The sequence below is a fragment of the Cheilinus undulatus genome, linkage group 15 (assembly GCF_018320785.1).
Source record: "Cheilinus undulatus linkage group 15, ASM1832078v1, whole genome shotgun sequence".
NCBI classification, from domain to species: Eukaryota; Metazoa; Chordata; class Actinopteri; order Labriformes; family Labridae; genus Cheilinus; species Cheilinus undulatus.
The window spans coordinates 12,765,994-12,791,162 of record NC_054879.1 but is presented as its reverse complement, the minus strand read 5'-3'; the positions used below and the strand labels follow the sequence as shown (position 1 = coordinate 12,791,162).

General features: G+C 38.7%; 2 protein-coding genes across 4 annotated transcripts in view; both read left to right on the top strand.

Annotated features, from left to right (window-relative positions):
• The first annotated feature begins 5 nt into the window (after positions 1-5).
• On the top strand, positions 6-6,534 carry LOC121522196 (CCR4-NOT transcription complex subunit 9-like). Its single transcript, XM_041806339.1, has 8 exons — positions 6-372; positions 3,110-3,295; positions 3,394-3,509; positions 3,865-3,974; positions 4,076-4,185; positions 4,726-4,824; positions 4,929-5,020; positions 5,511-6,534. The coding sequence occupies exons 1-8, from the start codon at positions 355-357 to the stop codon at positions 5,677-5,679; spliced, it is 900 nt and encodes a 299-aa protein (XP_041662273.1). The 5' UTR covers positions 6-354; the 3' UTR covers positions 5,680-6,534.
• Positions 6,535-8,211: 1,677 nt separating this feature from the next.
• Positions 8,212-25,169, top strand: part of plcd4b (phospholipase C, delta 4b) — a 33,154-nt gene continuing 16,196 nt past the window's right edge. Inside the window, exons 1-7 of one of the 3 annotated variants that reach the window (XM_041807644.1) lie at positions 8,212-8,258; positions 8,575-8,646; positions 16,661-16,709; positions 19,377-19,535; positions 22,628-22,856; positions 23,605-23,734; positions 23,829-24,060. In XM_041807644.1, the coding sequence (XP_041663578.1) occupies positions 16,691-16,709; positions 19,377-19,535; positions 22,628-22,856; positions 23,605-23,734; positions 23,829-24,060 (769 nt within the window). In that variant the 5' untranslated portion in view covers positions 8,212-8,258; positions 8,575-8,646; positions 16,661-16,690. Of the gene's footprint in view, positions 8,259-8,574; positions 8,647-11,255; positions 11,508-13,453; positions 13,546-16,660; positions 16,710-19,376; positions 19,536-22,627; positions 22,857-23,604; positions 23,735-23,828; positions 24,061-25,169 lie in introns of those variants that run through there. The other 2 variants (XM_041807645.1, XM_041807643.1) reach the window with 2 other exon arrangements.

The following is a 25,169-nucleotide window of genomic DNA, read 5'->3' as shown; positions in this document are numbered from 1 at the left end:
ATTATTTGTGTTTAGGTCGCTTCTGTGGCTAAAGAGGGACTCGCACTCTGTTATGAAATCCGACAAGTAGAATTATAACGGGCATATATCGTTTAATCGTGAACAAAATCATAACTTTGATATCCCTTCGTCATTTTAGCAAATTAATCGTTTAATTGTAAGGTTGCTCCACGCGCGTACTGGTTTTCAGTTATCTAATCCTTCAGTTAGCTGCTAGCTCGGGCTAGCTGCCCGTGCGGTCTTTTAGTTACTCTAACTTTTTTTTTATTTCCGTCAAATTAGTTCTTCTCTGCAACAGACTTAAGCCTATAAATTAGTCACTGATAACTCTCTTGGAGTAAATTCTTTCAGAGGATGCTGGCGACTGGAGCGGTGAGTACCTGATATTAGCCTTACGCTTACCTGGTACAAGCAGTCATTCACATATTTTTCTTGTGCACTCATGTTGACTCAGGATTCTTAAAGCCATCATCTTGAACACCTTCTAAAATCATTGTTTTTTTAATGCTTCATGTTCCAGTATTTAATATTCACCTTGATCTGAGTATTTATGAATCACTATTCTAGTTGTGTGTGGCTGCATCATTTCACTATATGAGGGTGATCCTGTAGTTCGATGTCTCATTCACCTATTCATTCATATTACCAAAAATTTAGACAAACACTCTTGAATCCCAGGGTATTTACAGATCTCCACCAGAGTTAAACATGTCATGCGACTTTAAATATAGATTACTGCATAGTTTGTTATAAGGTGGTCAATATTGTTTAGGCTTTGATGTTTTTTTCGGAGATACACGATATTTGATATTTGTTGATATTGGAAAGGCTAATGTTTCTACGCTCATCTTAGTCGATGCTGATACTGATGCCAGCAATTACTCTGTTCTTTATTTAAAGAATACAAGCCCCTACCATACTAGACGCAGACGTGGAAAAGTACATGATTATTGTACTCAAAAAAGTATAATTACTTTGATTAAAATGCTCCCAAGTAGATGTGCAGTACTGGTCTATAAATCTAAAAGTAAAAGTAAATAGAAATTAATTTAAAGCTACAACTGAGTACTGAGTAGCTACTTTTGACACCCATGGGGATTGTAGAGGTACATGTGCAAAAGCAACAACAGAATATGAATCTCCAACCAGGTTGTTAAGGTAAAGGCACACCTCACAATAAAGGGAAATGCAACTGTTTTGGGATATAATGTGGAATCATTCTCTCTATATGTGCTACCAACCTTTTTTTTTCACTCAGTTACTGATGCTTTTCACAAGTGTAATGAAGTACAATACTTTCCTGAAAGTATAGACACCTTGACAAAATTGTTGCTACCCTTCTGTTAAAGAAAGAAAAACCCACATTAGTCATGGAAACAGCTTGAAACTGACAAAGGTAATAACTGAAAATTTACTGAAAATTGACTAATGAAACAGACATTGCTTTTGAGTTGTGGTTCAGCATAATCACTTTTAAAAAAGCAAACTAATGAAACTGGCCTGAACAAAAATGATGGTATCCCTAGATTGAAAATAATTCAACCATAGGGACATGTTAAGTTGCATTAATTAGCATCACAGGTGTCTTCAAACTTAAAATCAGTCAGTCTGCCTATTTGAAGTCACTGTGCTGTTTGCTATGATGGTGTGTACCACACTGAATATGGACCACAGAAAGCTAAGGGGAGAGGTGCCCCAGGACATGAGAAAGAAAGTTATAGACAAGCTTGTTAAAGGTGAAGGCTATAAGACCATCTCCAAGCAGCTTGATGTTCCTGTGACTACAGTTGCACATATTTTCCAAAGGGTTAAGGTCCACTGGACTGTAGCCAGCCTCCATGGATGTGGCTACAAGAGGAAAATTGATGACAAATTGAAGAGATGGATAAAACAAATGGTAACCAAAGAGCCCAGAACAACTTCCAAAGAGATTAGAGGCTAACTCCAAGGTTAAGGTACATCAGTGTCATAATGCCCCATCCATCATTGTTTGAGCTGAAGTGGACTTAATGGAAGATGACCAAGAAAGACTCCACTGTTGAAAGCGAATCATAAAAAAAAACAAGGGAATTTGCCAAAAGGCATATTGACAAGCCACAAAGCTTCTGGGGGAATGTCTTTTGGACAGATGAGACAAAACTGAAGCTGTTTGGCAAGTTGCATCAGCTCTATATGCACATAAGCAAAAATGAAGCATACTGAGAAAAGACAACTGTAACTACTGGGAAACACCGAGGAGGCTCGGTTATGCTCTGGGGCTGCTTTGCTGCATCTGGCACAGGGTGTCTTGAATCTGTGCAGGATACAATGAAATCTCAAGACTATCAAGGCATTCTGGAGCAACATGTGCTGCCCAGTATCAGAAAGCTTCATCTCAGTTGCAGGTCATGGGTCCTCCAACAGGATAATGACCCAAAACACACAGCCAAAAACAGCCAAGAATGGCTAAGAACAAAACATTAGACTATACTGATGTGGCTTTCAATGAGCCCTGATCTAAATCCTATTGAACATCTGTGGAAGGAGCTGAAACATGCAGTCTGGAGAAGGCGCCCTTCAAACCTGAGACAGCTGGAGCAGTTTACTCATGAGGAGTGGGCCAAAATACCTGTGGACAGGTGCAGAAGTCTCGTTGAGAGTTACAGAAATCGCTTGATTGCAGTGATTGCCTCAAAAAGTTGTTCAACAAAATATTCAGTTAAGAGTAACACAATTTTTGTCCAGGCCAGTTTTATTAGTTTGTTTTTAAAATGATTGTCTGTCGAACCACAATCAAAGAAATGTCTCATTTTCATTATTTGATTTTCAGTATTTTTTTTGTTACTGCTTTGTCAGTTTTAAGCTATTTTAGTGGCCATCGTGGTTTTTTTTCTTTGTTTAATGGAAGAGTACCTACAATTTTGTCCACATGTGTAAATAAAGGTAAAATTCAGGATATCAAAATGTACTCAAGAAAGTTCAAGTGATATTGTAGGTTTATCCATTGGTCATCTGCTCAGAATATGTGGCTGAAACATAACCACATATCTTATCATTTGGGGTTTGGTTTTATTTTAAATTGTAACATGATGTTGAATGGCTTTTTGCTTATTCCCCCCTTTTTTGACAGGCTGTAACCAACGTCACAGCCCTGGCACAGGTAGACAGGGAAAAGATCTACCAATGGATCAATGAGTTGTCCAGTCCTGAAACCAGAGAAAATGCCCTGCTGGAGCTCAGCAAGAAACGTGAGTCTGTGCCAGACCTTGCCCCAATGCTCTGGCACTCCTGTGGCACCATTGCTGCTCTGCTGCAGGTATGACCCTATCCAAATCCCAGACATCACTTTATTTTCCTGTTTACTACATCTGCTGTGAGGATGGATTTAACAAATTTCTTTCCCTCTACTTTTAGGAAATAGTGAACATCTATCCGTCTATAAACCCACCCACGCTAACAGCTCACCAGTCTAACAGAGTCTGCAATGCCCTGGCACTTCTACAGTGTGTTGCCTCACACCCTGAGACAAGGTACTAGAAAGTTCAGTATTGTGAGATTTGATTTGTTAAGGAGATTTATTTGAAGGATTTTCTGTGAAAGAACAAGTTTATGTGGAAGTTAATGCTCCAGAACTGACTTTTTCATAAGACAAGACAAATTACACACTTCCTGTTTGTAATGATCTTTTCCATTGAATACAGAATGTATCTAGCATCTTAAAACTGAGCCTTGATTCAGTTTCTCCTCATTGCATGTGGCTAGACGTTTTTTGTTTGTATCATCAGTAAAAATACATGTATGTGTAAAGATGCCCTCTGAACTTAAGTCTAATGTAACTGTGTTTATGGTCCCTTTGACAAAATACTCTTGCCTCTTTTTGCACAGGTCGGCTTTTCTAGCAGCTCACATCCCTCTCTTCCTTTACCCCTTTTTACACACTGTGAGCAAAACACGGCCTTTTGAGTACTTGCGACTCACCAGCCTTGGAGTCATAGGTAAGCTTGACATCTACTTAGGTGCATTACTTCTTTCTTGATAAATTGATAAGGAAAACAATGTTTCATTCTTACATGCAAACTTTCTGTATTTACTGCAGGTGCTTTGGTGAAAACAGATGAACAAGAAGTGATTAACTTCCTCCTCACCACTGAAATAATCCCGCTGTGTCTCCGCATCATGGAATCAGGGAGCGAGCTCTCCAAGACGGTACTAAACTATCTCTGCTGTTTTGCCAACTGTCCCACAACTAATGTAGAGGCTAACAGGACTAAAGCCTGAGTGATACTTTTGCACTGAATCTATGCAGTAGATCAGTGTAGCCTTGAGGAAAGTAGTGTTTGGGTGGAGTATTGCAGGGCAACGCAGGCACACCAACACTCAAGTATGTAGTGCTCTCAACAGCGTAGACCACTACAGTGTAAATTCCACACAGAATCATAAACCAGGCTTTAGTCTATAGAAGTGGTTCAGACCAGTGTACCTGTACATCATCTCCTTCAATCCCTCCTCCTCACCCTCACTTTTGGACATTGATATGTAGCACCAGTCATTACTCCTAACTTTCTGCTTTTCACTGATGTTTATAACGACTTATTACCACTGGAGTGCTACTTCAGTTGCCTTAATTTGCTCTTCAGCAACAGAGAAACAGATGGTGATAATGATATGAACTGACAGATGAAAGTGCTTGCCGTGATTGCAACTTTAGATAGTAAATCAACATGCTTGACTTTGATCTGTTTGCAGGTTGCTACGTTTATACTGCAGAAGATCCTTCTGGACGACACAGGGCTGGCTTATATATGTCAGACGTATGAGCGTTTCTCCCATGTGGCCATGATCCTTGTAAGTGTCCCAAGTGGAAAAAAAACATCTTAATTAAAACCTGTCGGTCTTTACACAATAGACAATGTCTTTTTACACCACATTGTTTTTTGTTTTCTTTGCAGGGTAAGATGGTGCTCCAGCTCTCTAAGGAACCATCGGCTCGTCTGTTGAAGCATGTTGTCCGCTGCTACCTTCGCCTCTCAGATAATCTAAGGTAGAGTCATATCAGATGTGTCTCAATGTAAAATAGGCTCCAGTCTTTCTGGTGTTTGAGGGAACTTCATGCAGAGAATATGACTGAAGTAACACTTGATTGGTACTTGCCACTAGGAGGAGCCAAATTGCTCCTTATGAAACAAACACTTGAAGTTTGCACAGTAGATATGGCAAGTACTTGTGCTTTTTGATACTTAATTTAAAGAAGAAGTTCTTAAAATGTTTTGTAGCTCCAAAGTTGCTGAGGTAAATATCTTTTCTCCTATCTAGATAATTTTATAATGGATAATTTTGCCCTTTTTGGCTCCAGATTGAACCTTAAAGCACCATTAAAGTGTCAGCAGTTGGCAAAATAAGATGTTGATACAGATTAACAAGCAAATGCCAAATATCAGCCCTACCATCTTTCATTAGAAGAAAGTGTCCCGTTTAAAGCAGGATATTTTTAAGGTGAAAGTACATTATAGTATTTGCTCTTCTCTCCTCAGGGCCAGAGAAGCCCTGCGTCAGTGTCTGCCAGACCAGCTGAAAGACAGCACCTTCGCCCAAGTACTGAAGGACGACACCACCACAAAGCGCTGGCTAGCACAGTTAGTGAAGAACCTGCAGGAGGGCCAAGTCACTGATGCTAGAGGCATCCCGCTGGCTCCACAGTGAGGGGGACAAAGTGTTTGTTTACAGCTGACACAGAAAGACTATCACTGTTCTGTATTCTGCCAAATGGTGCTAAGACTGACTGCAAAGTGAAGGTCATAACAGTGGAATGTGTGTTTCTGCTGCTGGATAGAGAAGTTATATAACAGCTTTTACATCAGGTCAATATTACAACCTAAAATCTGCTTTTGGAGCCAGACTCTAGTAGATCATAGATTACTGTGATGCTTTATTGACTGACACTTCTGACCTTTTTTTGGAGGATCCTTCAAAGTTAGTTATCAAATACAAACAGTAGTTTCTAATAAAATTGTTCATCAGATGACTAAGAGAGTAGGGAAAACACAGCTAAATAATTCCTGAGAATAGAAAATTAAATGGCCAAATTTATATAAAGCACAGCTTGTAAAATAGGTAAATTGCTGGAAATGCACTGCAATTTTTGTCTGAACAGCTGTGAACAGATAACTACCATGTATCTGTGATGATTCAATGATTACTCACTTTTGGTTGTTGATATCAGCACTTCCGTGATATGTGTCAGCTTGGTTTTTCTCCCCATTTATCACTGAAACTTTCTGGAACATTCCACGTTGAATTAGGAGCTGTTATTCTTTCTGCGTTTTAAATTTAGTTTAAACTTTTCTTGTGTCTCATCTTTTTTAAGCCTCTGTAAACTGACGTCACAGTACATGCAGCATTTCAATACACCAGTGGATTTCTGTCTGTATGAATATATGTTTGATCTGTTTTTTGCATTTTGTGGCAAGTTGTACAAAAATGTGATTTGGCCTGGAGTGAGATCTCAGAAAGTGCTCTTGTTTCAGATATTTCATAAATAAATTGTTTTCCACCAAATCTTCTGAATTAGTTTTCCTTCCATGTGTGACAAGGAACAGCTTTCGGTCTTTTTTATATATTTTTTTTAGCTATTTATGCCTTCATTTATAGAGGAAGGCCATGGATGGAGTTGGAAACAGGGATGAGAGAGAAAGACATGAAGGAAAGGAGTAGCAGGGTTGACCTAAACCTAACCACAAGGCCATGTGCACCCCAGTTTTCAGTCTCGATTGAGAGAATTCCTAATATGTTAAAGGTGTTAAAGGATTTCCATATAAAAATAGTATGTAAAACCTATGGGATACTGCTTTGACCGCATATATTAACAAGCAAAGTCCTCAGTGCCTGAGTAAGTTGAAGATTGGTTCCCACTGATGTGGATTTGTCTGCTCTGAGGTTGTCAAAATCATATTCCCACATCTGAGCAAAAAGAATTAAAGATGTAAATCTAGATTGTTTTGTAGAAACTACATAGTAAAAAAAATGCTATGTTTGGAAATACGAAGCAGGAGGTTTTATGATAGGAAAATGTAAAGGAAAACAGTTACATACAAATATGAATATGGAGCCTACAAATCATTATCCTAATGTGTGGGCTGCATGGTTGTGCAGTGGTTAGGGCTGTTGCAGCAAGAAGGTTCCTAGTTCGAATCCCTGTCAGACAGGCTCGTTCTGTGTGGAATTTTCATGTTTCCCCTGTGCATGCATAGGTTCTCTAGGCTCCTCCCACAGTCCAAAGACATGCTCGTAGGGTAAATAGGCAGCTTGAAATTAATCATAGGTGTGATTGTGCCTGGTTGTTCATCTCTGTATGTTAGCCCTTCAATTCACTGGTGGCCAGTCCAGGGTGTACCCTGCCCTCCCCAGTGACAGCTGGGATTGTCTCCAGCCCCCTGAGACCCTGAAAGAGATAAGTGGTGTAGATAATGGATAGATACTGATGTTTTTACAGCAGTATAGGAATATCACATTGGCATTTTGTTATTTTCACAATCAAATAAATGCATTTTAATGATTTTATTGCAAAACAATCCCTTATTCAAAAATAATACAGAAAAAAATCATTCAGTTCACAAGGAAGTTTGAGAAATGTCTGTTTTGGCTTCAGTATCCTTGAGTCAGATGCCTGCATTCCACAAAGTAGAGTCTAGGTGGGGGTATTTCATCAAGCAGGATTACTCAGTTGGCTATTCAACTTCATAAACATTTTCTAAGGCTGCTAATTTATGCAGTTTCTAAACATCTTGGTGGGCTACCAATGCTTAAACGTAGACAACTTTAACACACATTCAGTTCTGGTAAACAAATATATATGTATGTCTTATAACAGTGTTGATATTGTGTTTTTACCTACAGCATTCAGTGTTAAATCACAGGCATATTTCTAGACTGCGTTACTGTTAACACTATATAAGTCTTTCAGCCTACCTGCATGTTTCTGTTTCTGTGAAAGGAGATTTGTGCATACAGAAAGCATGCAGACTTGACAGGTACAAACCACATCCTGCCTGTGGATCTTTGCTCTGAGCATGTGAAATGCAAACTAAAAGTCAGGTATGTGCTTAAAGACTTTACTTTGTCGATTACATTTTATTATAGACTGGTGAAGGATCTGGGCAGCATTGTTAAGGACTTATTATTAAGTAAGAAAATGTGTGATATATTCATTAAAGGTTCTACGAACAACCCATAAGCAAAGTGAGAGGAGGATAAAAGAAGCTGCATCAAAAGTAAGGATCAAGGTACATTTGATTTACTTAGTTTTTATAATCACTGAAGAGCCGACCCAACAGATGACTCTTGTTCAGCTGTACTTTAATGTAGTGTCTTTTTTTGATGTTATTTTATAGGAATAAGGTTTTCACAGAGATAAAAATTAAATATGAGATATTTGAGTTAAAAGGTAAAAGTTAGGTTTTCAGCTACCTTTATTTGTCAGTCACTTTAGAAATGATTTCACCTATTCTCATTTAAGTGCTCCATTACTGTCTCTAAAGACCTCACTGATGGTGTTCCTTTTCCTTTTCCTGGTACATTAATGGTTTGTTGCACCCATAGGTTCCATTATCTTCGCAAAGACTAAGATGGACATCAGGCATCTCTGAAACACCTTTGCTCAGGCATCCATTTGTGAGTAAATCTGATCCTGATGGGAGATGTTCCCAAGTGTGCAGTGTGAGTTTTTTGTCTGTTTACTTTTCATGAAGTCATTACAGGCCTGATCCAGTGAACCTTTTAGATGTAGGAGTGCATTAGCTTCAGTGGGTTTAAAAGGGGGGAAGTGATACTTTTCCATTTTTGTCTTAATCTCTGTTATGTGCTGCAAAAAACACTGCCTTTCAGAATATGGAAAAAATAGCAATGCCAAGAGAAAGAAAATATGCAAAATGTTCTGCCAGCTAAAAAATAAATTCTTCCTTAAAAAATGCTTAAAACAAGTACAAATATCAAGTGCCAGAGAAGCCATAGACATCTTAAAACCTGTGCAACTTGACTGAAAACAAGTGTATCTATCTAGTTTGGTAAGAAGTTCCATCATGTTGATATCTACGGAGCCGCCGATCAATCAAGTAAGAAAGAAAGAAAAAGCTGCAAATCCATATGTACAGATTAGCAGACTGGTATAAGCTTGATTTTAAGGGTTTCATCCTCTTTTTTGCAAAGTCAATGATCATTTACAGAATGAATTTCCATATTGAAAGATGATAGAAAGTCAACCCACGCTTTTATGTCTTGAAAGGTAGGGCATTTAGCCAAATGTGGAGGAGAAAGGCCCCAGCTCAGTACCTTCCACGGCCCTCCGTTGGGCCCCAGAATTACTGCAAGTGCACTCTGAGGGGTCATTTACAATAAATAAAAAGCATTAACTCATTTTTAAAAAATTGAAATGACCTGAAATTGATCATAAAATACTTGATAACATGTATATTTTTTTTAAAAAGTCCCAGAAGTAACAAAACAACCAGAAAGTTTAACTTACATGTCACTTTTATCGTTGATTCTGTCTGATGATCAGAACCAGTGTTATTGTTTCACTTTAACTATTGTTAGATTAGCTGATGAAACCCAATTAAACATCTACTACACCACTTATTCCTAAGTATTGAATTAGAAATTAGTGTCAAAAATGGGTTTAGACTAAAATGGGTTAACAGAGGCAACAAAAAAAGCCAGAAAGTGGCCAAAAATTGGTTAAAAGTGACAAAAACAGGCAGAAAAAGTGGTGAAGTTGGGCAAAAAGTGCAATGCATGCATAAAAGTGTTCAGAATGGGTGGAAAAAGTGGTTGAAAGGAGTTAAACAGTGGCAGAAATCTTAACATCAAAACCCATAATAGCTCGACACTCTCTTCAGCTCCAAGATGAGGTAACTGATAGCCAGGAGGCATGCTAGCGCCAACGCTACTGATCCAACACATATTGATACTATTGATAAATCACTACTGGGGAGGGCCCATTCACTGGGTTTGTCAGGGGCCCAGCCAACTATGTGGGCAGGCCTGATCGTGCATTATTTGTTATGCAGTGTACAGGGGTACATGACAACTGACCACAGCCCTACCGGCTACTCCCAACTAGTCGGATGGATATCTGGCATGTTTAGTAGTTTGGTTGTGCAATTGCACACTCCCATAGTAAGAGAAGCGCCATGAGCAGAATCCTCAACTTTGGGGCATTTTTCCTTTGTAAACTGTCGAACAGCATCTTAAATCCCCATGAAGACAGCAGCATTGCCTTTGGATGTGCCTTCCCTGTAGCCCAATAAAATACAACAATCAAGACATGTCTGCACAGTCTGTGCTGCCTTCACTTGTACTGTGTGAGCACTCAGGTTGGGTGCAGTAGTCTGTTCAGTAGCACAGTGTGAGCTGACAGTCCACTGTAACTGTTCTACAGTCAGCTTGAAACAAATGGTGTTTACTTGGCTTTAATTCTAACCTTAAAACCTACCATTTTTATGAAAGTTAAGTTAAAAGTTGCATCTATTGATGCTTCAGTAAAATTCAGCTCATCTCAAGTGTTAAACCTCCCTTTTAAATGGTATGGGTTTTGTTTTAAAAGGGTTTTCAATGTGAGCATGCATGTCCAAGAAACTCAGCCTTTTTGCCAGTAATGCTAGACTGTTATGCTTGTCTTATTTTGGTGAATCTTGTGTTTATTTCAAATTCTGCCTTTTTCCGAGCATGTTGAAGACTTTAGAGAAATGTAATCTCAATGGGGACTTGTAATAAAAACAGCATCTAATCAGTATAAGTGTTCTGCAGTGCGTGGCATACAGCCAACTTTGACAGTGCAGGACTTCATTAGCCTGTAATCAGACTTTTGCTGTCTATAGTCTTCATTAGATTTCAGCAACAGGGTTTTTTATTGACTTGTCCTGCAGAGGCTGTCATGCTGAGTATACTGGTCATTGTTTTATGATTTGGCCTCTTCCTCCATCATAGCAGACCTCTTCCCAGAATTGTGTTCCCTGTTATTAGCTCTGATACAGAAATATGAGTCACTGAGCTGAGCATCCACAGTAATCCTGTCGACGAAACAGAGGCACAGACAGAGTGAGGTGAGGCGGATCGACCCTCAGTAGATGCAGTGAAAGGCTCTGTGAAGAAGACTGAGGGAGTGGCAGGAGAGGAAGGAAGGCGGACGGGGAGGGAGGAGAGGGAAGAGGGGTGTGAGCAGAGCGTACCAGTGTGCGGCAGCAGCAGCTTGGGAATCAGGTTTCTCAGACCCAGCAGTAAAAGCAGTGAGAGAGAGAGAGAGAGGAGGGAGGAGGAGGCCGAGCCAGATTTCCTCTCAGGCACTCCCAGTCTTTTAAGGCCCTGAGCTCAGCTAACAGTCCCTGGACTCTCCTTAAGTCTGGCTCTCTGCTAACAGAGCCAGAGTGACACCTTACTGGACCTCATCTCAGGCCGGCCATCCATGGTGTTATCCCTCTTTATCTGAGGCTCTCAACTTCTGGAGGTCTGGCCTCCCTAGTGGACCTTTACTTTGGGTAAGTGTATCTCTTTATGAAAATGAAGTTTCTCTGACTCTTGCAGAGAGGTTTTGTTGATGTGATGCTTTAATGGCTCATATTTCAACCTCTGGTTCTAATTTACTCTGCACAAATCTCCCTCCCTGCAGCCTTTTGGAGTTATGTGGATTTTATTGAATGGGATTGGCCTGCTTCACTAGTTGAATTCTTCATATAACTGTACACAGGATAAAAGACATACGTGGATAAAACATCAAGACATTGCACACAAGAAATCAAACATGGATGAAGTGAATTAGAACAGATAGAGTATGAAGCCTTTGATCCTCATGGCTGAGCTGTTTATTCCCTCCTAGTCATGTCTTTGTTTGTGTCTGCGTCTGTGCATGTGGTCAGTGAACTCCCTGGAGAAGTGGCTCTGTGTGACTCATCTCCCCATGAGCAGATCCCCAATCCAAGTGCATGGCTCTAAAAATAAAAACATCATAATGTGACCTAATTGCAGCTTTAAAGCCTGGATGTGAAGCAAGAAGGAGGGTGTGTTGAACTTTCAGCAGCAGAATGTGACAAACTTGGATGGAAAACAGAGATGTGTTTGCTGTGGCTCAAACATAAAATTGCTCACATTGGTTTGTGGAGGAAATTGCTCCATGCACGCTGGAAAAATAAGCCTCTCTTTCATGGTCAAAGATATTAAATCGTGAATGCATTCCTTGAGTCATGTCAGTCATACTGTGGTAAGATCTGTCACATTTCCCACTAACTTGTAAGAAGTGCAGGCTGACATTAAGGTAAGAGAAACACAGAACCCAAGACTAGATCTTGTTGTTTCAGGAGACAATGAGAGGAAGGGAGATCTGTCATTCAGAAATGCAGATACACAGTTGTTAGAAAACCTTCCCTTTCCAGATAAGGGTGATTTGTGATAACAAAGATAACAGGAGTTTATCAGTTTCCAAAGAAGAAAGTCTGCATCAACTCTCCATTTTTTTGTTGTGTTTTTCTGCTTTTAAAGGTGCTATTTGCAATTATGATTCAAATCATTTTGGCAAAATACAGCTGATTTGTCATCACAGACTCCTACTTGTTCATTTCATCTTTGTGCTGCATAAAAATCAGTTATTTTCAAAGCCCTGGCTCTAAAAATGCAAAAAAGTGGCACCTACACAACATGACTTCATCTTACAGGTAGCGTTTGTGCCCTGCAGTCTGTTCTCTGCCTCTGTTAGTAACTGTTATGCTTTCCTGTCATTGCCAACGAGGGATAGAGTTACTTACAACCATTTAAAAACAAAGAAAAAAAATTCAGGGAACCTGAGGTGTACTTCACTATATGCTTAAACTGGCAGAACATTTATTCTCTTGTGAGGCTATTTTTAATAATCATTTCCCCTGTCAACACCATGAATATCACAAATGCAGCACTTTGTTTTCAGCTTCTTTATGACAAAAGGACTCATACAGACTTTTTCTCTGGTATTGTGATTTTTTTGGCCTGTATATGATAAATATGGTGACCCTATAGCCAACAGCACACAACATAATTGAAAACAAAAATATTTCTTAAAACTATAGGAATGAACAATGCACAATAGTCACATCCAAGGGCCTGCAATGCTAGTCATGTGACTTCAAGCACATCATGCTGTGTTGATCTGCAGATCCAAAGGGTTGAGTTTTCTCATTTCTTTGAATCTACAATCAGAGACTAATAACATCTGTGATATCACCATTAGCAGTCAGAGAATGGAGCAGTGTGCATACAGTCTGTGTGTATCCTACATGTAAAACTGGCAGATTTAGCTATGCACTGCCGTGTATGAGATTCAACTCAGTAATACCTGAGCTCCTGTTAAGCCCACCGGCAACAATAGCTGCCAAAAATCATGATTGTAATTTCCCTTCTACAAATAGATTAGATTAATTGTTATGTGTGCTTCTCTGTCAATGCCATGACACCTTAGGAATCAGTCTTGGACAAAGGAAAACGGAAAAATGCACTTCCTGTCACATGTCGTCGTTGAAGAAGTTGTTGGCTTGTTCTAAGGAACATTAGGTGGGTGGTGGGTGGGCTTTTTCCTTTTCTTTTTTCACAACACCTGGGTTTTTTTCTCCTCACACCACTGGTTAACATTTCTGTATTGTATTTGTAATGATGAATGGTGTTAATTAAAAGTTGATCACAAAAGAAAATAAAGAAGGCAACATTGCTCATATTTTGCTCATATCAAGCACTTTTGAAATAGTGAATGTTTGATTTCATTTATTTCTTGCACTATTAATATATCACTATTGTAGTGGTAGAGTTGTGTGCTCACTAGCAACAATAGTTGGCAATTATTTCAATAAGATTTTGTGAAAAATTTTACTTTTATTTATTTTACTTTTATTTGTCAGGGACCAAGTACAGAAAAAAAACATTAAACTCATCAGAGTAGAGATGCTCTGCACCAGATTATAGCTTTCTAGCTAGTTTCCATCTGAAATGAGATGAAATGAAGAAAATACCTGCATAAAATGTTCATAAGGAATTAAATTAACATAACTGCATAAAATATTAAGAACAATTCAAGCTCAAATTTAATTATCAAGGGATCGCACTTCAAGCTTTTAGCTGGCCTATCACATGCATAACTAGTTTTTCTAATATCGTATCTTTAAAACTCACTGTTTTTGTGTGTTTGCATATCATGCAATGCTTTAACTTGACTCTGCAGATGAGTATGTACATGTACACGCTGCATGGGATTTATTTCTCATCCATCTAGGAAACCTCCCATATAAAGCATTCAGGAACTCTTCTGAAGGCGATTGGACAAACCTTCTGTCTGTCACATCCATGACGGGCCAATCAGAGTGACAAGACAAAATGAGGCAGTAGGCATGCACTGCTCTAGTAGGTAATGTGAGGCAGGCAGGGTACTTGAACTGTCGAGCTGATTGGTGGATCAAACTCATACCGAGGCCCAGATCTGTTAAAACCACTGCCAAAGCTACGTCAAAGTTAATTAATACACCAGCAGCTGTCATTGTCTGTCCCAGCTTACAGGCACCACCTGTCCCTATCACAAACTCATGTCAAAGCAGGTTGGGAGAGGAGCAAAAAAAAAACATTTCCATCATAAAAAGCTTTCATTGCAGTGCTTTACTCTTCTTTTTAATAAAGAAATGTGATCCAGTTCAGATAAAACTCCAGCTTCCAGTACAACTAAACCCCCTTATATCTTCCATCTCATTCTCCTCAAACGATGCTGATTGGTCAGGTCCATTCTCAGACCTGGCACAGTCTGGAATCAGGCTAATCCATCTGATCTGCAAGTTTAGAAATATCTGTGTTTCTCAGCATGTTTGAGTGTTCCACAAATGATTTTGAGTTTCAGTAAATGTTTTTGCGTTTCTCCATAAATAAAGCTTCCTCTTCACTGTTTGAAAAACCTGGGACATTTTTTTTTCTGGAGAATTTTGAGAACTAAGACATTTTAGTCTTCCATGAGTACATGTCAGGAGTAAGGAGACCTTTGTAACTTTAAACTCTGGTTGGGGCTGGTTATTGAACTTAATGAGATTGGTCAACAGATGCCAGGTTTCTGACTTTGTTTATCATTAAACACAAGTTGCAAGAGTCAGTTCCCTGTCAACAGAATTATTTTCTGGGGCAGAGCTTCTTCAGAAGCACAGTTAATACCAATCTCCTCTCTCCAAATTTCCATAGCTCAGCTTAAACTGTTGGAAGATGTAAGACTAGGAGGAGTATGCATTCAAATTGTGAAACAGACTTGGAGTTATTTGTGGTTTGGTGCTTGGAACCACAATGACTTGACTTGCATGGAGACGATTTACTCCTGCTTTAATGGTTTCAGGACTGAATTAAATGTACTGTAACTGTGCAGAAAGATCTTTAACCATGCTTTCAGCTCTATGAGGCTGCACATTCAAGATTAATGTTAAGATAAGTGCGCTAACGTGCTGGCAAAGACGATGCTGATGTTTAGCAGATATCATCCACCTTATCTTACTCTTTTTTAAAAATGCTAAAGTTGCTGAAATGGCACAAATTGCAAAGAACAGGATTTTGTACATTAACCAAAGTATTGGACAGATTAAAGCTGAATATATCAGCTGTTGCAAAGCATGCAGGTAAAAACCAAAGTGATCACTATAAAAGATATAGAAAATTTTATTATTATAAGGAGCACAAGTAATTTACAGCCTATTATTCATGCTAATCTAAACCTCTGCACAAGTCTTCATTTTATGAGTAATGCTTTTGCAGTCATCCGGGAATTATAGACCAAGCATGCCACATACGTCAGCCTCAGGTTGGTGTGATAGGAAAAGCCACAGGGTATCTGAAATCAGAATGATGCATCCTCTGGAAACAATGCATCTCTGTGTTAGATGTCACAGTTACACCCAAATGTGGAAAGAATTTAGTGTGAACCAAGGATTGACTGACCAATGACTGATAACATACCCCTGCCATCTAGTGTTGCAGGTTTTAGGCAGTTTTAATGCCATCATGAAGCAAACTGAGCTATTTTGGCATTCTCACATTTGGGTTAAAGTCACATGTTTATGATCCAAATTCTAAGGAATCAGTCTTCTTGTGGACTTCTGGTTTTGCTGCATCCAGGCTCAGCTGTACAGACAGCTGAGTGTGTGAAGCTTTTCAGTCAGCAGACCACAGAAGTCACCCTGTGCACACTTCTGCCTGCTGGACGATAATGAAAGAGTAAGGATTGATGGTGGGGTAAATGCTGACTCATCTTAAACAAACGTGACATTGTGTGCATACAGTTACAAAGCTGCAATCCATGCACGTTTAAGCAGTAATCTCTCTTTTCTACTTCTCTGCTCCTTCAAGGGTTTTTGAGGATGTTATACATCACATTAGGGAAGTGAGTGTATAGTTTCCATCTTTCACAACACCCTGTTCCCATGTATCGAAGCTGCAGTGCAATCTAATGCATTTTGTCCAACAGTGGAGAGCATTAGTCTTTTTTATGTATTATTTTTTACTTGAACTAGGTGTTACCAAAAGAAGGCTCAACAAATCTTCTGTACAAATCTATATACAGTGGGCTGTAACTGTTTTATACATAAAGTTTTTACAAACTGTATTTTTGAAATCAAGGACAAACATCTGGGTGACATGTGCTTCTTTTCTGCAGAACTTTCACTGGAATGACTGAAGAATAGAAATGGCTCTTGAAGGCCCACGTGAGTAAAGATGTACTCTTTAGAGATTGTGGTTATTTTGTATTATGCCTGAAGGTTGTTACACTGATGTCTGATATAATATCAAATATACTTATAATAGGATATTACCACATTTTAAACAACACTACAAGTTTTAAAACAACGTAGCCTGTTATTTTAATGATCAGTAGTATCAAAAGTACCAAAACTTACGTCTGTTTCAAAAGACTAGGGCATAGCAGAGGAATGAATCCATGAAAATTTACAAGCACGCACAGAAGACAAATTGCACAGAAACATTGGCGAGGTCTTGGTTACGAAGTGTTCTTAACATTTTATAAAAATTAAGAAAGTATGCAGGCCTTTCCCTGCAATGTTATGCAATTAGAAACAAACAACCCAGTATGAGTACCAAGGACCAGGCCGGCCCACAGAATTGTCCGAGCCCCTGACAAACCCAGAGAACAGGCCTTCCACAGTTGTGCTCTAGTTACCATGTCAATGTATGTAGATCAGTGGCACTGGTGCTAGCGTCCTGACTCACAGTTCCCCAATTTTGAAGAAAAGCGTGTGAAGCGATTATTGGGTCTGATGAATTATGTATTTGTGCTACTTTTTAACCCGTTTAACCACTTTTCCACCCATTGTTACCCCTTTTTTCCCCCTTTTTGCCACTTTTAAGCCATTTCACCCTTCATTGTTGCCATTTTAACCATTTTTTGCCACTATTTCCTCTTTTTTGCTGCTGTTGAGCCATTTTTGGGTTTTTTTTGGCCATTTGTAACCAACTCTTTTGCCAGTTTACCTCCTTTTTTTGTCACTATTATGCCATTTTTGCCATGTTTTTTGTCACTTGTCCACTATTTTGCCACTTCTGTTTGGCACTTTTGAATGTTTTTGCCCTTTTTTGGGCCACTTTGTTACAATTCTTTTTTTTTTTTTTTTTCCCTTTTTTGCCACTTTTAAGCTACTTTTGCCACTTTTTTGCTACTTTTGCCAATTTTTGTCACTTTTTTTCCACTTCTTTTTGCATTTTTGAGCCATTTTGTTAACCAGCTTGAGCCAGGTTTTTTTTGGCCAATTTTCAGCAAATGTTGCCGTTTTCAGGCCATTTTTGCCTTTTTTTTTGCAACATTTTCCAGATTTGACACTGCTTTTATTGGCTCTTTTGCACCATTTCTGACCATTTCAACCAGTTTGTGCCACTTTTTAAATCTCTTTGCCAATTTTAACCTTTTTTTTTTTACCACTTTTAAGCCATCTTTGTTTGCCACTTTTGACATTTTTTTTTGCTAATGTTTCACTTTTTCTTTTTTCACCTTTTGTCTATTTTATCTATTATTTATCTGTTTTTTCCATTTAGGTTGTCTCAGTTTTTTCTAATTTGTCTTCCGATATCCTGCCTTCGGTGCACATCGCAGCTTAGCCATGAAGTTAAACATTACTTTCCAAACAGTGTTAATTTTGTCGACTAAAACTATGACTAAAACTATTCGTCGACAACCTTTTATTCCATGACAAAAACTAGACTAAAACTAACAAAAATACATCTTTGATGACTAAAACTGACAAAAACTAAGTTTAGTTTTCATCGAGATGACTAAAACTAGACTAAAATGTAATGTAGTTTTCACTGGACATTCAAAATCCGTGATATTTCTCCACTGTGGGTAAATCTGCCAAAAAACAATGCAGCTGTAGCTATCCTGCCTCTCGGCTGTAGAAAACAGGGACCCCAGGTTTGACAGGGTGCATAGAACACACTACCATGATTTGATACCAGATTTAGGCATAAATGTAAATGCTTGGACTAAAAGTAAAGACTGAAATGTGAGGACTTTTTATGGACTTCAACTAGACTGAAATGTTTTGAGTTTTTGTCAACTAAAACTAGAGTAAAACTAAAAATGATAGAAAAGACTAAAATGTGACTAAAACTAAATAACATTTCATTTAAAGACTAAAACTAAGACTAAAATTAAAAATTGCTGACAAAATGAACACTGTTTCCAAATAGATCAGTGTGCTCATCATCATTAAGGTTAACAATAAAAGGGTTATTATGTTTATAAAAAGGGTATTATATTTTGAAGTTGGTTATATTGTACTACAGCATAAATGTATAAAATTCATTGTTTTTTGCTTTGATAAGAGGGATTTTTATTCAGGTTAAATATAAAATACGGTTTTCACAGTTGAACTTAACAATAGACCAGGATTTTGCTGACCTACATGGTTTGGTTGGGCCCCAGACAGCTCTCCCCTTTATCTCCGCTTAATGGCAGCCTTGTAAAGGACATGCACTTTTGTTGCTGTGGTATCAAAACAGGTATCGATATAATTTGTTTTCTCAGCATCACATCAAAGTTTGAAATTCTGGTATTGTTGGGTGCAGATGGTCTAACAGTTACATTGCACCACAGTTATGGAAGCTAGTCTTTCAAGCAGGCAGCACAGGATCAAATTAGACCTGGTTTCCTTCCTGCATGCCATTCCCCATTCAATTTCCCAGATTTCCTACATTATTCAATGTCCTCCTTGCCTCTCCTCATCTAAAAAAAAAACAAACAAAAAACCTTCTGTTATCCGGACAGCCCTATCATGAAATATCTCCCCTTAACTGTAATTTTTGAATTATGTCCAAGAATGAGATGATCATAGTCTTTATATTCTTACATGACTGCACAGGTATCCAAGATGACCCAGACATCAAGGTCATGATGGCAGGGTCAACTCTGCGTAAAGTGAAGTCCAAGTCGTGGAAAAAGCAGCGACATTTCCGCCTCCTGGAGGACGGGCTGACAATCTGGTACAAGTCAAGATGGGCAGGGAAAGGACACTCCACCTGTGAGAACTCTACATTTATTTCATGCCTTTCTATCACTTCATTCAGGTGCAGTTTTGTATGATTGGATATCTGTGTATTTACTTCTGTGCTTAGATGACTGTTAATAAAATCACAGGTCTTCAAAAACTGATCTGAAGCTTGCAGGAAGTAAGCCTCGCTTTACATAATAAATGAGAATGAGGCAGGGGTTTGTCCAGACTTTTTTGACTGGGGTGGCCTAACTGGGGTACTAACCTACTATAAAGGGGTGGAATTTTTGTGCATACACACCTATGGATTTCATTAATTTATCATTTTGATTCTGAATCATCAAAACTAATTTAAAGTAGCACACAAAAATGACATCTTATATTGTAAATCTTTTAGCTTCATTCTTTAAGCACCCATGAAGAAGATGTTTGGTCAAATCCACATTGTAAAGTAAGAATAAATTCTCAAGTTTACCGTCTAACTTATTAAAATGTATTTATTCATCAACTCATTTGTTCATTATAAGTAAAACAGTATGAAGGAGTTTGCTTGCACATTACTATGGACTTATTTCTCTCATATGCGCCTGCCAGGTGAACCAAAAAATATTAATTTACATTTCAAAGTACTAACAAAAGAAAATGCTACATTTACATGCAGAGAAAGCTTGTTACGATGTAGCCCAAAGAGTTCATTACAATTCAAAAATCTTCTAATGGGGAAATCAGCAAATCATAGTTGTGGCCTGTAAAATTTTAAGGTGTGCCAGTGCCACCTGAGACCTGACAGCCATAACTAACAACTCTGAGTACAACTAAACCCCGCCCATAGTGCAACTAAGTATGTATGGCTCTGAAAGTATAGTAAGTCAGGCAGGCAGGCGGTCAGTCACATGCAGACCCATGTGTAGGGCTGACCCTGGCGGTTGGCCAAAAAATGATAAAAGTGAGACCCTCCCCAGGTGATGAGGCTCTACGCGCTACGCACAGTCTGCGTATAGGGAGGGGTGGACATGGTCCCAACCGACATTTGGTTGTATCAAATTTCAACAAAGTACTTCATGTGCAATTAAAGAAGTTATCCAAAGAAATCCTGGGTTCCTGGTAGTATCGATTTCTGGATGTCAGGATAAATTATTCAGCTGACATGTCTAGTCTGGCTCAATAAGGAACAAACACATGTTTGCCCCAGGTGTCAGTTCAGCCTGGCTGTGGTGTAGCTCAGCATTAAAAGTCTTAAGGATCCATGGCAGTAACAGCTGCTGAGCAGCCCATGCTCAAAGAGCTTCTACTTATGAGTGTGTTTACATAGACTTAAGTATCCTGATAATGAGCCTTATCCTGCTTTAGATCATATTCAGGATACAGTGTTTACATCCACACAGAGAAACCCTGTAATTCACACCCTGAGTAGATGACAGATATGAGTATCCTAGTCTCTGATTACTATATCATATTTGCAAATCTGTGTTATACATCTGTGCTGTTTATATTTTACAACACACACCATGGCAATTTTGAAACTGAAAGAAAATAAGACCGCTGTGGCTTATTGTGGGTTTAGTCTACCAACACTTTCCTGTAGATATGGTAACTGCAGGAGACAGCAGTTATTAAACATGTCCTCACCTTTCAGACTTGTAGCCTGATCACCAGAGACTTGAATTGGATCGCATTTGGATGCTTTGTTGTTGAATTTTCTCATTACTAAAACTCAAAGCTAAATTTCAGAAGAAAATGCTGCTACCACGTTTGTTTTGCTGACATCTTACTTGACTGAGATCACGCTTGCTTGGATTAGTCGGCAGCTGTTAGAAAACATGATAAGGCATTTATATGCAACAAAGGGGTGTAAGAGTTCACAGAGGTCACGGTTCGGTTCGTACCTCGGTTTTGGGGTCACAGTTTGGTAAGGGTTCGGTCCATCGATAAAAAAATAAATAAAAACAGAGATTTATAATCCTACATGCCCCTCACCTATTATTATTATTTTTCCTTTTTTTACTTACATTAGTGCATATTCTTTTATATGTTCAAAATATACATTTGAGTCAATCAATCCTTTTTTTCTATTTAGTGTTATTTAGAGCTCTCAGTGACGCTGCAACGGAGTCTAAGCTGGACGCTTAATAACACATTTGTTGTCAGTGTTTTCTGCTTCTACCGGTCTGTGAATAGTCTTTAAAATGTATTAGCAGTGGTAGTATCTTCGAACCTCTCTGCTTTCACATCCGAAGGCTTTTTAAAAACAGCGTGGAGATAGGAAGACTGAGAAAAGGGCAGTGGGTCCCACTGCTCTGCCTCCACTGAGCCAGTCATAGGCTACATTCACACTGCAGTCAAAAGTGACCTGAATCTGATTTTTTTGCTCACATGTGACTCGTATCTGATTTTTTTCTGACCGTGTGAACAAGGCAAGTCACATTGAATCTGACCTTTTTGAAACACATTCAGGCCACTTTCGTATGTGGTTCTCAATCAGATACTTATCTGATCTTTTGGAAGTTGACTGCAGCGTGAACAGGCGAACAAAAAAGTCAGATCTGAGAAAAGATCAGAATCGAGTGTTAAGGCCTGCAGTGTGAATGTAGCCATATGGAGCCAGCCTACAGACTTTTCTTCTCCATGTGTTTTAATATGCCGGCTACTTCCTCTTCTTCATTGATGGTTTAATTACATATTTGTCGTGGGACTATTTGCACCGATACGTGACCCAGAACCATGACAGTTCAGGAAGAATACAAGAACGTTCCACCCCTTATGCCACAGTATCTTGTTTCCTTTTGGAGATCCTCAGGTAGCAACTTTTCTCCAGGGGGGTAAGGGCTTTTCTTGGTTTCTAAAATACAGATAAGATGTTGACATGCCCAAAAGCAAAACATAATACCTGGAAAAGTTATTAAAAACCAGGATAGTCAATCTATGAAAACAATCAAATAATGAAATAAGGGAAATCTAACTATGATTAAATGAAGTTAAACATTCAATCATTTATTTGTTATGAGATGTTTGTATGTGCTTTTGAAGAGACCTTGTTGAAATAAAAAAGCATTTACATACTGAAAACAACTCTCACACAAAATACTGTAAACTTTGATGTGAACCCTCTGATCATGTTTTAGTCTCAATAACGGAGCTGGAGGCTGTCCGTGAAGGCCATCAGTCGGAGGTCCTGTTGAGCATCGCTGAAGAATACCCCGCTGACCTCTGCTTCACTTTAGTGTTTCATGGACGCCAAGGAAACCTGGATCTAGTGGCAGAGTCTCCAGCGGAGGCCCAGGCCTGGATTCAGGGAGTCCGTAAACTGATTCACAAGGCTGAGACCATGGATGAGAAGGAGCGGCTGGACCAGTATCCTTTTAACTGCTGATAGTCATCCTTTCTTCTCTTCTGAACTAAGGCAGTTTTGCTTGAAGTGCAGTTATTTTAGCCACATTTCACATGATTTTGACATTTATAATAAATATTGATCCTTAGAGCGAGGAGTTACAACTAGAGAAATTATCAGTTGACAGTTTTGGAACCAGGTCCATACAAATGCTACTAGGGGTTGAAGCAAGGGAGAACTGAAATATAGGCAAAAATACTGTCCACCTGTGGACAAAAAAATACTGTAACTGATAAAAATTACAGTATCCTTCTCATATCTTATCTCTGATAATCTGAAAAACACACGGTCAAAAAAGCAGTTAATCCCAAGTCTTTACAGTTTTCTTTAACTGTGAAATAGTTTTCTGCTAGTACATTCATCAGTGTTTTCTTTGTGTGGTTGTAAGAACACAGACAGGCCGAATTCTTCTCTTGATTGTCATATAAGTTGATAAAAAACCAAAGCATTAGCAAAAAAATGTTAAATTTTGGTTTAGTTTTATCTTATTATAGGCAGTTTTACCATTGGCAATGGTAGACAATAAGGGGCCCTTAGAGCATAAAACAGAATCAAAATAGAGTTTGATAGACCAAAAAATCCAGCACAGAGGACATGATGAATGCCTAAATAGTTAAATAAATTCTTCTTTGTGCAGTCCAAGCATTTATTATTTCGGATTTATTATTTCTCCACTACACTGAGTTGGTCTTTCCCTCAGCCTCTTCTCAGATGGGTCTGGGACTGGTTTCATAAAGCGGATAAAAACAAAGATGGAAAGATGAATTTTAAGGAGGTGCGGAAACTTCTGAAGATGATGAACGTGGAAATGAATGAGGATCACGCTCTACACCTCTTCACGGTAAGATTTAAAAATTTCCTGGAGGAAATTTCTTTCTTTCTTCCTTTCACAGTTAAACTAACTCAAAGCTGGATCTGGTCCTTTATCTCCACAGATGGCTGATAAATCAGAAAGCGGCTCTCTGGAGATCGAGCAGTTCGTTCTCTTCTATAAGATGCTGACTCAGAGGGATGAAGTGTGGAAGGTGTTTCAGGATTACTCTGGAGATGGAGAGAAGTTAATGCTGGAGGAGCTGGACAGCTTTTTGAAGTTGGAGCAGCAGGAGGGAGAGGAAAGTTCCCAGCATGCCCAGGAACTTATTGACCACTACGAACCGTCTGAATCAGGTAAACAGGGCAGTGACGTAAATACATAGTCATGTATTTACTCATTTTTAAGGATTTTCTTGACCTCAAAGGAGCTGCAGCTGCCTTTATATTCAACCATACAAGAGTGGAACAGTGAGGATCTGCAAAAGCTTTTCTAGTGATAGATGTTTGGACAGCCTTTGCTGCATTTCATTGTATAATTTACATCTCAGTATTTATGCACACCACACATCAGGGTCGGTTAAGAAGGCTGGCTTGCAGAATGGTACATTTTCAAACTTCAAGCCTAATGCTTGGTATCTTCAATTCCTGGTTTTTAAAGATTTATTCTAAGGTTTTTGCCTCTATTTTGATTGGACAGTGGATAGAGTTGGAGAAGGGGGAAGAGAAGGAGGAATAATATAGGGTAAGTCCATATTTGGCAAATTTAATTGCCCATTAGCCAGTTAGGGCCCTCCCTAGTTGTGATTTATGGATGATGTTTATGTATGGTGTTGGATCAAGTAGCATTGGTGCTAGCATCCTGGCTAACAGTTATTTCATGTTCGTCTTCATGAAAAGTGTGTTAACTATAAATGGGTTCTGAAAATGAAATAACCTATTTGTGATACCATTTTTTGTATCCATTATTACCACATCTTTGCTGCCATTTTCAACCCATTTCTGCTGCTTTTTGCTGTTTTTCACCCATTTTGTGCCACTTTTAGGGTAAATATCTCTCAGTTTTGCTCCATTTTCACCCTTTTAACCCATTTCTACCACTTAATTTTCTGACTGCTTTTTGCCCCTTTTGTATGAATCTTTGTCCATTGAAACCACCTTTTTGTTGCTTTTTGACCATTTTTGCATTTTTTTTTTTGCAACTTTTCCCATTTTTGACACTTCTTTTTGTTACCTTACCCCATTTTTCCCACTTTTTGCCCATTTATGCAACTTAATTTCAACACTTTATGTTTATTTTAGCCATGTTTCACCTATTTTTGTGCAGTTCTGCCCTTTGTTGCCACTTTTAATCCATGTATGCCATTTTAAAAAATATTTTAATCCATTCTTGCCACTTTTCATCAATTTTTTGTCTCTTTTCAGAATTATTCAACTATTTTCCAGAAAAGTCGTCTGTTTCTTCT